Genomic DNA, 16,035 nt, shown 5'->3' with positions numbered 1-16,035 from the left:
ACTTTCCACATGGAGTACAGTTTCTCTGACCATGCAGACTACTTGTCGAGCAATAATAACCTTGCAAGATGAACTGTTCTAATTTTTCCAATTATTGGGAAATGTTTCTTTAAGTTCCACTTAAATATATTATTTTTAAACTTTACTGCATCATCCCTTGTTAGTTCTTTCATTAATATTTTCATCCTTCAAAGGGAAACATTCAACTTAAAAATCACACTTCTGTCTGAAAATTTCTTATACCCTATAGTTCCAAGGAATGTGGTGAGCAGAGAGAAGCCCCAGACAGAATGAGAGAGAGAGGTACCGACAAAGTGAGCACAAGGAATTTAGACGGGGTGGGAGTTCAGCAGCAGGAGAGGAGGACTAGGCTCCTTAATTAGCCATTAGTAGACTAAAAAAATGAATAGCCATTCAAATAAATTAAATGCACAACATTTTTTATAAAAGGTTAATCTCAAACCTAAAGATAAACCCTAGCAGCCAGTGACAGAGAACCCCACTTTTTAAATACAAAGGTAGAAGGTCAGCAGCAGTTTAACAAGGGTGGGGGCTACCCAGTTTACTTCAGAGAGTGCAAACCTATGACTATTTACCAAGTGACATGTATAAACCCACTTCAAGCCTCTCACGGCCCTCAAGCACAGTATAGCCTGTTAAGGACAAAGCTGATGAACCGGTGGGGCCTACACAGATAGCGAATTAGTTGAAGAGACAGCATATAAGGACATGGTAGTGCTGTCCCACCTCAGAGCTGGCTCCCCTCATCCTGCAGTTAGGGAAGTCGGTTTCATGAGCCACAGGACTGGAGGACATGAGCCAACGCCCCTCTTTGGGACTCCACTTCCGATACAGGTGGAAGAGGCTGATTAGGCACTGAAGTGATCATTCCAGAAGATGGGGTTATAAATAAGAGATGTAGACAGGCTATGGTAATGGGCTACATTTGAAGACAGCAGGTTGTAATTAAGTTAAGCTATTAATGACTATTGTATCCAGCTTTTATAGTTATATTCCCAGACCAAAAAACTGCATTAAGATGGAGTTAAAGTAGAGTCTGAGTAACTTTTTCATGAAGCAGAAAAATATCACAAAGTTTGAAGTGAACTAAATTCAAATTGGAAATAATACAGAGAGTAATTATCAGAAGAGCTGACCAAGGAATGTGGTGAATTCTGCATCACTTGGGAGTCTTTAATTCAAGATTTGGATGTCTTGCTACAAAGATGTGTTCCACTTCATCCATATGTTAGATTAAATGCAAAAATCAGAAGGTGAAATCTATGGCCAGTGTTATACAAGATGCCAGACTAAAGTATCACAATGGTCCCTTCCAGCCATAAAATTTAACCAATCCTCTGTTGCTCTGTACAGTCATTTTCAGCCATCCAAAGTGGGTGTCAGATGCTACTGACTTAGAAAGATAGAAAGTACATCAACTTTGTACTCACTTTGCACTGGTGTAAAATATTAGGATGCATAAGAAATTGGATTAAAAATACCACGGAAAATGTTTTAGTACCATTATATCAATCAATGCTATGCTGTCATACAGAATGCTATGCTCATTTCTGGTCACCCTATCTCAGAAAGGATATAGCAGAAGAGGGGTTCAGAAATGGGTGATAAAAATAAACAGGCATGGGAAGATTTCTATATGAAGAGAGATTAAAACTATTAGGACTCTTTACTTTAGAAAGGAGATGAGTAAGTGGGGACATGTTAAAGGTATACATGGCAAGAAAAAAGGGACTTTAAAGGCAGCAGATTTAAAACTTGTAATAGGAACAATTTTTGACCCAATTATATTTAACCTATGAAGCTCATTTCCGTGAGATATTAATGGGGCTAACAATGTAATATTAAGAATGATTGGACTTTTATATGGATAAGAAGATCTTCCAAAGTTAAGTAGGCAACAATATATTGGATATGAATCTGTGTACTTTGGGGTATAAGGCAACCTGTAGGTGAAGAAAAGTTAGGACTAAACTTCCCTCTGATCTAGTTATTCCATTATGTGCTTTCTTGCACTTTCTTCTGAAGCATCTAGTGCTGGCAACAAGTTACTTGACTAGATGGACTGCTGGACTAGTATGGAAATTGCTATGTCCTATATCCTGAGCTAAGATAGTTGAACTGAAAGAAAGTAAAGAGAAAATGGTTTTTCTTTGTTCAGTCGTTTACTTTGTGTATTTGACCATCATCTGTGTAGTCACTGTTTCTCCTGGGCAGTCAGTTACTCCCTTCCAGAAATCACTTACAGATATCCACATAATGACTTTTTTTGAAAAAATAATTCTTATTTTAAATAAATTAAAAAGCCACTTTCAGGGAGACCATCTTTACCTGGTATGCCATAAAGCTGGAATTTTAAAAAGTCGTTAAAGTCACGTGATCGATGTCCCTTTAATTAATGCTCAGTTAAGAAAGGTTGTGATACCCCCATCTACAGGTGCCACAACTTGCCAATGCAGCATGCAGTATCAATACAGCCTCTCTAGTCATACAATTAACTAGCCTGTAATTATATTCTAGAACTGATTTGACTGATTTATTATTTATTTAATTTTAGGGTAGCACAAAAAGGCCACTACCAGGTTGGGCCCCATTTTGTTAGGCACAGTGCAAACACTGTAAACAATAGTCCTTGCCCCCAAAGAGCTTAGCATCTAAAAGACCAGACATAACGGGGCAGAGACAAACAAGTGGGCCAGGATGGAGGGAAGGGGAAGCAGGACAACAAACCTAAGACGGTATGCACAGTTTTTAGCCCTTCAGGAGCAGTGATGACAGCACTCTCCCTGACTAGCCACGATTGGGCTTCAGTATTCTGTATATATTATGGCAGAGAGTTCTGAGGAGGGATGTGAAAAAGGACAATTTGGTGGCTCTATGGATTTTCCCTGGGAGCTTGGCAATAAGATAATAGATTGATGGGGTGGGGTTGAGATTTTTTTATGCTCTGAGACATCAGTGCATGTTTGCATTGTGAGTGGAAGGAACCTGAGGAGAGTGAGAAGCTGAGAAGGAGGAGAGAAGGGGTGAGTCAGCCTAAGAGATGGGAAGGGATGGGAGGGCAGGGGCAGGTGGAGGGGTTAGAAGAAAGCAGGGAAGCTGTCTCAGCCTCTGTGATAGGGGAGAGGGAGGAGCATGTGACGGAGTGGTGTGATAGGGATGGTTTCGTCAGATTTTGTCAAGTTGTTTTCCTTTGAAGAAATCAAGAAGATTCTATGGGGAGATATGCATTCATATTCAATTTGTCATTCACCAGCACTCCTAAGTCTCTTGCTTAATGACTGTGTTTATGAATAGACTCTCTTAATTTTATGGCTATGTTGTAAGTAATTCTTCTGTAGGATCCAGTATAAAAAAGTCAGATTATACAGCCTTAGTGACTGAATTACTCTAACCGCAGAACGCATAAAGTACTACTGGTAAGCTAATGTGACATTCCACCCATGTGTCTCAACCCTCACCTACAGGGACCACTTCTGGAGGAGAATTAGTAGTTCAGTTCCTGCTCCTATTTGTACTTAGTTTATCTGCTGAAAATGCCAATCACTGCCAGATGTGTTGGCAGTTTTGCGGTTTGGACACCTGTTCACTAAGAACTGTTTTTTCTTCTGGCTAGGAACAGATGCCACAAACTTACTTTACATAAGCCACTAAAGAATCATTGACATTTGGTTATTAACCTTAGTTGGATTGGACCTGGTGCCCTAGAAAGGCTCCCAATTTCTGAGGCATCCAGTCTCCAACTAACTATATGAAAGTCCTCCAGGATACACATTTCATTTGTTTGTTTTACTTCAAAATATCAAGTAGATTTCCAAAACTTGAGGTCTTTACTAAGTCAAACTCCCATAGGAATCAATTTCCCTTTGACTCAGATTCTGTTGGACTCACCTTGACTAGCACCTCACTTCACAAGTACCCCACAAGTGAATGGGACTATTTGTGGAGTGACATAAGACTCTGGCTCTTTGTGAATACATTCTGATTCATTCCACCAGTGCATAATAAATATACCAGAAGATCTCAAAGATAATAAAAGGCACTTAAATCTTGTGTTTCAGGGCACATCTACATGGGTCAGGAAAGAATTCCTCTCTCCTTCCATCATCAAACTGCACAGTTGGTGAGATGTGTTAGGCTTTTTTGGGAGGGCCCCCCTTGGACACATCAGATATTGGCCACTAACGTAGGCAGCATCCCAGACTTGATGGACCAATAGTCTGTTTTTATTATATTACAAATCCTGTGTTCCTATGAGAGTCTTATGTGGCAAAAAGAACAGGAGTACTTGTGGCACCTTAAAGACTAACAAATGTATTAGAGCATAAGCTTTCGTGGACTACAGCCCACTTCATCAGATGCATAGAATGGAACAGATAGATAGATACACACTTTGTATGGCAACTTCCAACTTATCTGTATGTATATACGTATCTTCTTACTCTATGTTCCATTCTATGCATCTGATGAAGTGGGCTGTAGTCCCCGAAAGCTTATGCTCTAATACATTTGTTCTTTTTGCGGATACAGACTAACACGGCTGCTACTCTGAAACCTGTTATGTGGCAACCATTCCTGCTGTCTGAGTGCCTCACAGTCCATAACATATTTATCCTCACAGTACCCCTGAGATGTAGACCAACACTCTTATGGCTGTTTTACCGACAAGGAGCTGAGGCATAGAGGGTATGTCTACACAGCTCGTGGCAGTGAGCCTCCCAGGCTGGGTCGACAGATTTGGGCTTGAAGGGCTCATGCTATTGCACTAAAAGTAGCTGTGTAGGTGTTGTGGCTCAGGCTCTGGGAGCCTAAGGAGAGCAGTGGACTCCACAGCCCAAGCTGCAGCCTGAGCTGGAACTTCAAAGCACTGTGTACACATCTGTTTAAAATGGCAGCACAAACCCCGTGAGGCTGAGTCTGTTGACCCAAGCTGCTGTGGGCTGCGTAGACATATCCAGAGATCGAGTAACTTGCCTTAGGTCACATAGCATGTCTGAGGCTCAGCAGAAAATTGAACCCAGGTCTCCTAAGCCTCTGAATAGCACCCTTCCCCTCTTAAATTTCTTAAAAGAAGGAACCAGAGACCTATTCAAATTACAGATGCAAATCATTATTTCCCACTGACTTAGTGAGATAGTGAAAGTGTATGCATTAGAAATGTATGTATTTAAGTTCTTGTACATTTTGCTTTATGCATTCATCTCTCTCCAAAATCTCACGGACGTTCACTCCCTCTCCCACTAGGGCTCAGAGATAATTTAATGCATAACAGATTGGCTTGATTTAGAAATCTCACATTCCTCTTGCTTGTAGGAGAAATGAAATTAATATAGAATTACCATACAAACATCAAGTAACAATGTAAGTACTAGCATAAATGAATTCACTTACCTTAGGTACAAAAACAAGGCAGAGTGTAATGGTACTGCAGAATATAATGACTAAAGCAACAATGCAGAATTGAACATTGGGCTGGTCCCGAGTGAGGAATGAAACTGCAGCTCCAATAATACACATGATCCCCACGTTGTATACGCTCATCCCGATGTATTTGCTGTCATTCAAAGCAGGAATGCTGACATTTCGAGTCTCCCATGCTAAAAAACAACCAAATAACTGAAATGGCAAAAAGAAAAGGAAAAAAGGTCACTGTTATAACACAATACCACTAGTTTACATGAATCAAAAAAGTAGTTTTTATTACAAACTGTTATATATTTGGGTATGGTATTTCTCTATGAGCAGTTTATGGATTGTTGACAGATCAATACAGCATTAGGAACCAGAGATACAAATGTGCACAGCACACGATATCTAATTCAAAATACACTAACTTCTATCAGTAACTACAAAAATTAGATTTATACTGCTAATCCAACTCTCAAGAGTTAAATGTGAAAACTATATTAGCAATCAGAAGAGATGGGACTGAACTCCCCCAAAGTTCAGGGTAGTTTGAATCTAGGCCCATCTTTAGCCATCAGTAAAGAAATATCATTACTGCTTTCATTCAAGGATTTCATTAAAACCCAAAGGCTGAAATTCTGCAGCCTTCCCCTGTTGCTAGTTAACGTAGCTAATCTGGTAGCTCAAGTAGTAGCAGTCTGTGCTGCAATGTCCTTGATGATGATGGGCTGTGGAGGGTGGAGGCTTATAGTTACAGTTCTGACCATGTAATTAAAAAGTCTTATAATGCATATGCATAAGGGGGCTGAATGAAGATTGCAGAGAAAACCTTAATATGAAGGTTGATTACCTGTATCCAGTTCTTCAAAATGGACTCTGAATATTCATACTCTTGAATATGTGCTGACTGGTGTCACTGAATGGTGCAATCTTCCACTAGCAGTGCCTAGTCAAACACTCACATGCCCCTTTCTGCCCCTACCCTCAGCCACCGAGCATTATTCTGAGGACGAGGCTATCAAAGGGAGGGAGGCAGCGGTTACCACCTCAGTTCCTTCCACTACTAATGCTGAGCCAGTAGAAAACAGGACCCCACAAAACAGAGGGAGGGCAGGGCATGTGAATATGCTGAATCCATCTCAAAGAATCTCAGCTACTGGTAAGTAACGTTAATTTCTTCTTTGACTGTCCTCTGCATAGTCCCTCTCCTGGTATAGTTTAGTCCATAGTATGCATTTTAAATTTAATGGTGGGTATGGAGCCCTAACTAAACAAGGACTGAAGCACAGATCTGCCAACTGTGCATCTGACCATATATAACAAATAATGTTTAATGAATGTGTTTTGACTCCACATGGCTGCTGTACAGACTTCTAGTAGTAGAACATGTCTCCAACACCCCACCAATGCTGCCATCACCCTAGTGGAGTGTGCTTACAGCAGAAGAGTGGGAGATCGTGATGCACTCTCATAACTTTCTATTATACCCTGTCTGACCCATCTTGATTATGTTTGTGCTGATGCAAGATTTCCTCTATAGTTACCAGCATACGAAACAAGCAATTTATGCAAAGACCTAAAGTCCTTGTTCCTATTGAAACAGAATGATAAAACTCTTTTTGCATCTAAACAATGCAGCTTTGATTTGCTTTTACTCAAATGAGGTCTGGGAAGAAACACTGGCAGACTAATGGACTGACTGACATGGAACTCAAGTGATTTTTTTTTGTATGAATCTAGGATATGGATGAAGGTCATAAATAGAGTGCCAGCCATTAAGGCATGAAGTTTACTAATCTTCCAACCCGATATTATTTCTATAATAAAAGCAGCCTTAATAGACAAAATAAGGAACATGAAGAAAAAGCCTCAAAGGATGGAGACATAAGCTGTGATTGTATTAAGTCCAATGGTGCAATAGAACCTCTTACTGGGGGTACAAATTTAGTAATCCTTTAAAAAACTTAACATCATGTGAAAATATTGCTTTGAATATGAGAAGTTGCTGTTGCAGCTACACATACTTTTAAATACTTTAAATATGCTTTAAATATAACAATTACTCTAATACAGTTTGAATAGGGCTGACACAGGATTTATATCCCTATCAGATAGCCACGGCAAAAATCTTTTCCATTTTAACTTATAATAACTTGTCTCTTGAGAAACGTTGCTACTATGGACAGACATTTGGTAAAGAGATGGGATCCTGAGGAAAGGCCAAAAGGGGAGAACGCTGAACTGGAAATGGTCCTACCCTATGGCAAAATGAAGGTACTTCCGGTGTGATGGTCTTATTGAAATATGAAAAGAAGCTTCTTTGAGATGGAGAGCAGTAAAGCAATCTAGAGAAGACAGGGAAGGAATAATGGAAACTAGAGTCAACATTCTGAAATGCATCCATCAAAAATACTTGTTTAGTTTCCTTAGATCCAAGATGGGATGAAGTCCTCCATTTTTCTTTGGAAATGGGAAATAGCAGGAATAGAACCCTTGATTCCTGAAATTTATTGGAACCTCCTCTATTGCTCCCTTTGTTTACAGAGAATTGATTTCCTATCTTAACACAGTCATGAGAAGCGTACCCGAAAAAGGAGGGTGTGGGAAGTTGGTTTGGGGTGAGTGTGTTGAACTGGATGGAGAAACTGTTCTTTATAATGTAAGAACCCATCTTTCTGTGATGCTCTTTAGCCAGTTGCTCTAACATTGGCTTAAACAGTCTCCAATTGTAAGGGAAATAGAAGCCAAGATTGGTTTGCTGCCCTGAATACCACTCCAAACCTGCATCAGCAGGCAAAGAAATGGTTGTGGACAAAGTCTTCTGCTTCATTCTGGCTTTACATAGTAATCTCTTATATGACTGAGACGTAGCAGTTATTGCTGCTGTTGGTAGTGATGTCTACCTTTGTTGAAATAAGAAGGTAGGTAGTTAGCTATTCAGATGTTTAGAGAGGAAGAAGAGATTAGCTTTCTTCCTAGAGAATCTAGTCTTTTCCCTTCTCTATTGCTAGGAGTAGAATGTACCTCCTGATCTTGATCTTTGCATTGTTGCCACCACTACTAGAGAATTTGGTGAAGGATGTCCATGAAAAAAAGAGAAAATTCTACATATGGAATCTGGTAAAGCTTATCTATCTTGTTTGCAATTGGCTGTCAAGACATATTCCATATTAATTTTGCCGGTTGCCATACTCTCTCCAACAGTGGCAGAGAAACTTTATTTGTAGAAGTGTTTCCAGATATATCAAAAATGGGATGCACAGTTTCTTTTAGTGAAAATGAAGGTTATTTCAATGTAGAAACCATTCTGCTGATTAATTCCTGGGAATGAATGGCATCCTCTGAAGGAGAAGGAGTTGAGGCTACTCCCACATTTTTGTCTGGAGAGGATTCACCCACAGGTTCCTGGTCATGGGAAAGATGTCTGTAGAGAAACCTCTACCTTCTCCTCTTCATCATATAATTCATCATTAATTAGAGTAGGGGACTTGTATCCCACCACTGGATCCATTAGTGTAGGATCCAAATATCTTGGATTGGAATGTGCTCAAGCGGATGTGTCCGATCCATATAACTTGGATCTGGATGTCACAGATGCAGAAAGACCTCACCAGATTGATGGTGAACAGAAGGCCTGGCCCTGGATGGAAGTTGATATGGAAGGTCTGGAGCTGACCAGTAAGGTCAAGGAATTCATGGAGGCACTTGCCAGTCCTGCCAATTTTGAAAGTTTGGTATCATGGCAAAACCAGGGGGATACCTGGGATTGTAGTAGTCTGTGTCCAATGGAGGTCTCTGAGATTGTGGTTCCGGATTATCCATTGGATCCAGTTGTTCGTCTGAATGTGGATCTGAGCCCAGATCTGAAGACAAAATGATTTGGGTGGGGGGACTACTGAGAGCAGTATTCTTAACATGGACATTGGAGAAATCATCTGAGGAGAGTCCGAAGGTGTCTTGAGTGGTGGAGGTAACATCGTCAATGGGACATCTGATTTCTTTTTCTTGTGAGAGTGTGGGGATGGATTCCTGTCCAATCTTCTTTTCACTGTTGCTATCATAGAATCCACTGGAACTGATTAGTGTGGTTCTGCAGACACTTGTATGTCTGCTGCATTTGATTTGGTGAGTCTCCAGACAGGTGTTTAGTCTTTGCTTTTTTTTCTTCCTTGGAACCGAGGGCTCTGGCTCCATGGAAGTTCTTGGCATCAATTGTTTACCTTCCATGTCTGATTTCCTTGATACTGGTACCTTCTTTGGTGGGGGGGGGGGGGGGAGGGGTGTGGTCAGATGACTTTGTTACCAAGTGTTCAGTTTCTTTAGAACTGGAGTTTGTTGCTGAGAAGGATGGCTTATGTTCAAAATTCTTCCTGGAAACAGAAGGGCTCAGAGCTCACCCAGGCCTCATGTTTTTATCTTCCAGAGCCTTAGAAACTAAAGATCTGGAGGTTCTTGCTGACAAGACTTCTTGTAGAAGGAAGGCTTGGAGTCTCTTCTGCTTCTCCTTTCTGGCTTGCAGTATGAAAATGCTGCAGATTGAACAACAGGAAGGAGAATGTCCTTCTGCTAAGCACTTCAGGCAGCAAGCATGGGAGTCCACATCTAGGTAAACTGCCAGACACATCTCTTAAATCCATGCTTCCTGCTCTTCACGTCCACCACAAGAACAACGAAAACTAATACTAACAATAAACATATTATCTATAAAACAACCACCAAGGCACTGTAACTATCTGTCTAAAGAATCTTGATTTGTAGAAGGCTCATGACTGTTAGCAGTGGAAGGAACTGAGGTGGTAACCACTGCTGTGCCCCCTTTTATAGTCACACCTCAGAATGTGCTCAGAGGGTGAGGGCACGGAGGAGGATACAAGTGATTGACTAAGCACTACTAGTAGAAGGCTGCACCGTTCAATGGCACTGGTTGGTGCATATCCAAGAATGGGAATATTCAGAGGACACGCCAAGAAGAAACTGGCATTTCCTAACTTTTGAGTGCTTAACTTTGCATCCCTAATTATGTCCTTTTAACACTGTTCTTGTTTGTATTTAAAAATAGAATAATAAACACCTGCATGTTCATAATCAGAGAGAGTTGGTATTGTTACGATGACCATGTTCAATCCCACTGTTACTACACGAATACAATTACAATACCAAGTTACTATATTAGTTCCAAGCCAGAATCCTGTCACTTTAATGAAGAGAGTTAGTGGACAGTACATGTTTTGCAACCTGTGACACGTCAGGATTTCTAACATCTCCTGCTACAATCATTACTAATTACATATTTAGAATTTTTATTGAAATATGAAAAGATTCCTTTCTAAAAAGCATTAGTCTGGGAATACAGCCAACAAACAAAAATGATGCCAGCATTTACTACAAAGGCAGTTATAAAGAAATCAAAAACATCAATTATCTCTGAAAAATTGATTTGAATAGGGTTGTGGGAGTTGTGGTTTGACCCATCCTCACTTACAACTGAGCACAGCATGTAAAGCAGTTAAATATCCTCTAGCTCAATAGGAAAATACTTAATTTCTATGAAAACCGAAGAAAGGGAAAAGGTTTGGGTGCAAATGTTTCTTTCACAATTGTATGTTATAATTTGGGGAGTTTATTCCTACTTCTCATTGGCATTTATGACAAAATACTTCTCTCTGGGAGAAATCCTTGTTTTTAAAAGAACCACAACTAATTATGGCCAGGGCGGTATTGAAACGGGCAAAGCAAAGAGAGTTGCCTTTGGCCTCCTGAGAGGACAGTAATGGTTGTTGCAACGGTTCTTGTTTGCCAATAAAAGTGACTGTACTGAGTCCAGCAAAGAATCTACCGGGTTCTACACCCAGGCTACCGAACTGGTGATCTGGTGAGAACACATTGCTCTTCTTTTTTCCCATTTGCCCTCATAATGCTGCCTCCTTCCTTCCCAAGTGAAGAAGCCAAATTGGGGAAGGGTAGTAAAGACTGGGAAGCCTGCCACACTCTAAAATGCCATTTTTGAAGTTAAGATTGGGATCACGAGCTGCTAGTGAAAGATAAAGTCTGCAATTTACTGACAATTCCCATGAAAATTATGTGCCTAGCCACTTTTGAAAATCCCTCTTAATGCTTATCTGCATAGTTAGGCACCTAAATACCTTTAAAAATCTGCCCCTTCCCCTCTTTGGTTCAATAGGTCCAGAGCTTGTTGATCTTCAGAATATGTTGCAAGGTCTACTTTGGATCTTCTCTGATGATGCGGGTGGGGTGTAAAAGGCTGGTTTTCCCTTCTTGGTTTGTGGGTTGGAAAGTTCTGTAATTCCTCTTTTTGACATTATATTGATTTGGGCTATTATCTTTATCTGTGTTTTTAAATTATAGTGTCAGTGTACTTAGAGAAACTGTGACTGTACAAATTGGAAAATAAAATAAAAAAAACCTCTGAAGGAAATGGGGTTACACCACTATACCTGAAAGGAGAATCTGGGCCATTAACAGAAATTCACTGCAAACTGCTGGAGGATAACAGGACTGTGAGCAATACACAACATGGATTTATAAGGTTTAACTGACAAACTTGATTTTTTTTATAGAATTACAAAATTTGTGGATGATGGAGATCCAGTAGAGGCACTATAGCTTCAGTGTAGCAAAGCATTTAATGCTGCCTCTCAAACCTACACTTGCAAAATCATTTCCAATTACCTTATCACAAGTACTGTCGCACAGAGTCCACAGTGTTTTGTGATAAATGTTAATGTACGGAATTGTAAAGGGCATCTGCTGGGGTACTGCTAGTACCTAGTGTTAGGTACAGACTTATTTAACATAACATCTTATTTAACAACAGTGATCTTGAAGAGGAAGTAGAGAACTTCTGTCTTATCTGTCCGTTTCTTTTCCTGAAGAACGGAATGCCTGCAGAGCTATTACGTAGCCATGTTAGTCTCAGGATATCAGAGAGACAAGGCAGGTGAGATCTTTTATTGGACCAAGTTGTGTTGGGGGAAGGGACAAATTTGAGCTTTGCAGAGTTCTTCAGGTCTGGAGAAGGTAACCAGAGTGTCTGAGCTAAACATGAGGTGGGACAGATTGTTAAGCATAAGGAGTTCCTACATGTTGTAGGAGACCTCTTAAACTGAAGTGGGCAATTAAAGGTTGGCAGGTAGGGGTGTTCTTAACTGTTGTAATGAGCCATAAAATCAGTGTCGCTAATAAGTCCATGCAGATCTACTACCCTCTCACTGATTTGTTGAAGCTGAAACTGTTAATCACAGTGAGCCCTGGGCTTTGGGGCCTGCTGACCTACTTCCAGCAGCAAGAATTCTTCCATAGCCATTATATTTAATAATGTAATAACACTTATAATGAACATAGGTACTATGTGCACATAGGAATTTTTTTTCCTGAATGAATCCCTGAGTATGATCTGAACAATTATTTGCTTAAATACCCGTTTGATTGTCCCACATGTTTCCTTTGAGAGGCATGTCTGTTTATCCTCTGCACAAGGGATATGGGTAGGAGTGAGAAAAAAATATAACAAAGGAAGGTCACAATGAGGATATCAGAAGCATAGAAAAACAACAGAAAAGCTGGCTACTATCCCGCCAAAAGTCAGGCCTGTCAATAATTGGAGGTCTGTGTTGTCACAGCTTTGGAAACTCTGCATATTAGACCAGGCTGCCGCTTTGCAGATTTCACTAGCTGTTTACAATTTGTATTGTAATAGACCCTGGGGGCCACTCTCGGGGATCAGGGCCCTATTGTGCTATTTAGAGACACAGAGCAAAAAGTTGGTCTCTACCTCAAAGACCCTACGGCTCTTTTCCTTCGGCTGGGATGCTTGGTTAGTTTTTTCTTTCCTAAAATCAAGACACTGGGAGCTTTTTACCTGCGGACATTTCACAGTCTTAAGTCACTGTAAAAATGGAACTGTAGTATTCCACATTTATTGTCTCTTGGTGACTCAAAAGTAAAAATTATTTTACAAATAACACCAAAGAACTGGTTGAAATTTTTTCACTAATTTTTTTCAACAAAAATAGTGTTTTGAGCAAAACAAAAAAAATTGAAATTTTTTATTTTGTTTGAAATTTTCATTCTTTGAAATAAAATATTTTTTGGAAAATCAAAAGGGTTTGTTTTCAGTTTTTCATTGAAAAAAGAACATTTTCATTGGAGAATTAGGAAAAAACAAATTTCCTCTGAAAAACAATTTGCAGTTTTCAACCAGATCTATAAAAGATGGTTTTTCTAAATACCACCACCTCAAACTCAGTCATGAAATTGAAGGACAAGCTGTGTTCTTTCAGGCTTCACGTCATCACCAATAACAGATTCTGTAGTCAGAACTTTGTTAACTCTTCTGTTGCTGATTTCTGAGCCAGAAATGTATCCAGCTCACTCTCCCAGATTTGTGTTTATGTTCAGTTCTAAACCAAAGTATTGCTTAGTTCTTGCAGGCATGTAGCCAAATATGAGTTGGAATACACAATGTAGGTGAAATTCACCCACTGGGGGAGGCACGCACATAAAGCCCAAAACTCCCACTACTGTTTTGCATAGGGGGTGCTGGTAGAGCAGCTGCATAGGCCTGTGGACAGGAGGCTACATTAACCCTGAAAGTTATTTAAATAAAACTTCCCACTTCATACCCTAGACTTCCAGCCCGCATAGATTGTAACAGCTTTTCCTTCCTTGTTACTGTGCAGACTGGGTCTTTCATCCCTAGATCCTTACTGCTCTTCCCTAACAGCTTTATAACAACTGAACTAAACCTGTGGCAAGCAAACACCCTTTAGACAACCGCTACCTCCTACAACTTCACATTATTTCTAATATGGTTTCCAAAGGTTAGATTACAAGATTTTTAAAGTGATCTTTAAAGCACTTCTGGCACACACATACTATCAGTTTAAAATGTTAACAACAAATATATAGTTTATTTTATTGTAATAGATTATATATTTTTGCTAAATGAAATTAATGCCACAATGGAAAACAAACATGTGAGACCCTATTACAACCTTCTGCAGCTTCCCAAACTTGTTTTGACAGTTTTCCTGTGGTTCAGGTTGTAGGGGATTTATCCTACAAATCCATATACCCTAATGTATTTTTTCACATCCTAAAATACCACCATTTGTATACTATTAAAGAAATATGTAGATCTGGTACCAGTTGATGTAAAAATCCCACAATCCATAAAAAGCAAAATTAAAAAAAAACAAAAAACAGTTGTAAGGTGGAACATCCAGGATGGTGCTGTATTCACTACATGCACAAGTTTAAATAGGGTAAAGGATAAATGAGCCATTTTCCTCTTGTGGGTATTTTCACTGGGGAAATAAGGAAAGCAAATCCATTCAAAATCACAGGTATTAAGAAAGGTTAACTAGGACTTAGGTTGTTTACCTTATTCTTTTACAGTACAAATTGATTCCTCAATGTACAGGTTAATCAAAAGTATCCAGATTACTCATTTATGAATTAAGTATTAAGAGTAAAAATGAATGGGCCAGATTCTGAACAGTACTGCAGGGGTAGGAAAGCAGACCACATGTGCAAAAGCAGTGGTAGAGAGCTGTGCAATGGGCATGTATATCAGACGCATTCTCAGCCAGTGCAGTCTGCACAGGGAAATTTATGTGGCTATTATCAGGGAGGCATGCCGGCTGTGAGAAAAATAGTGTGTATGGGGATACAGATCTTATATAAACTTTAAACCTTTTATTTCTAAAATGGGTTTCATCTGGATAGGTTTTAAAGTAACTTTTTTTCTATCAAGATATAGATTCCAGAAGACAAGCTGTTGATTTACAGCATAATTCCAAAATAGACAGGTTACTGTAATCTCCAAGAAAAAGCAGCACGGGTCATGAATTTATTGTTAATGCTGTTGATGACTGAATGTTGAGTGACTAGTTTTGTTGCTAGTGTTTTTCCAATCAGCTATTTTTAGAGGATTTTTGTGTCAAACTTTGACCTTTTCATCCAGATAAGACCATGGCAACTTTTACAAAAATGGTATCATGCTTTGGATTTTTGATACTTTGCGGGTCACAGATCTCTTTGGTATGCAAAAATCTGAATATTTCTAAATTTGCTGATTTAAATGCAGTCTTCCAAACAGGGCTGTCCTTAGGATTTATGGGGCCCTACGCAGTATTATTAAACTGGTGCCCCTATGCCCAAGGGCAGCCTGGGGGGGGTAGGGAGGCAAAAGGCAGCAAAGGATACTGAGCCGCCCAGCCTGCCTCACTGCAGTGGAGAGTCACAGTTCCCTCTCCCTCACACAGAATGCGTGGTGGCTTCGGCTCTGTGAATATGGCCCCTGCCTAAGGAGACTGCAGCTAGCTGTGGGAGCCTGCAGGAAGGGTTAGAACAGGGATAAGAAGAGGCAGAAGGGTGGACATTAAGACCCAGGGGTGCCCCAAATTTTTGGGTGCCTTACGCAGCTGCATATGCTGCGTATGCCTAAGGACAGCCCTGCTTCCAAACTGATGCTAGATAAGCATGACCAAAGTACGAGTGGATTAAGTTGCATGGCTCCAACATAGCCCTCACACTTGATTTGTCCAAAGGCCCTAGTGAAAGGTGCCACAAGGCAGTGTAAACAATATT

At 40.0% G+C, this 16,035-nt stretch overlaps 1 protein-coding gene across 3 annotated transcripts in view; it reads right to left on the bottom strand.

The window, feature by feature from the left end:
* Window positions 1-16,035, bottom strand: part of GABBR2 (gamma-aminobutyric acid type B receptor subunit 2) — an 854,643-nt gene that overhangs the window by 36,599 nt on the left and 802,009 nt on the right. For all 3 annotated transcript variants that reach the window (XM_048839469.2, XM_048839471.2, XM_048839470.2), the window contains one exon: window positions 5,410-5,634. In XM_048839469.2, the coding sequence (XP_048695426.1) occupies window positions 5,410-5,634 (225 nt within the window). The remainder of the gene's footprint in view (window positions 1-5,409; window positions 5,635-16,035) is intronic.

Source organism: Caretta caretta, chromosome 2 (genome assembly GCF_965140235.1).
Source record: "Caretta caretta isolate rCarCar2 chromosome 2, rCarCar1.hap1, whole genome shotgun sequence".
Lineage (NCBI taxonomy): Eukaryota > Metazoa > Chordata > Testudines > Cheloniidae > Caretta > Caretta caretta.
The sequence above is the reverse complement of the archived record's forward strand: the minus strand, read 5'-3'. Positions and strand labels throughout refer to the sequence as shown.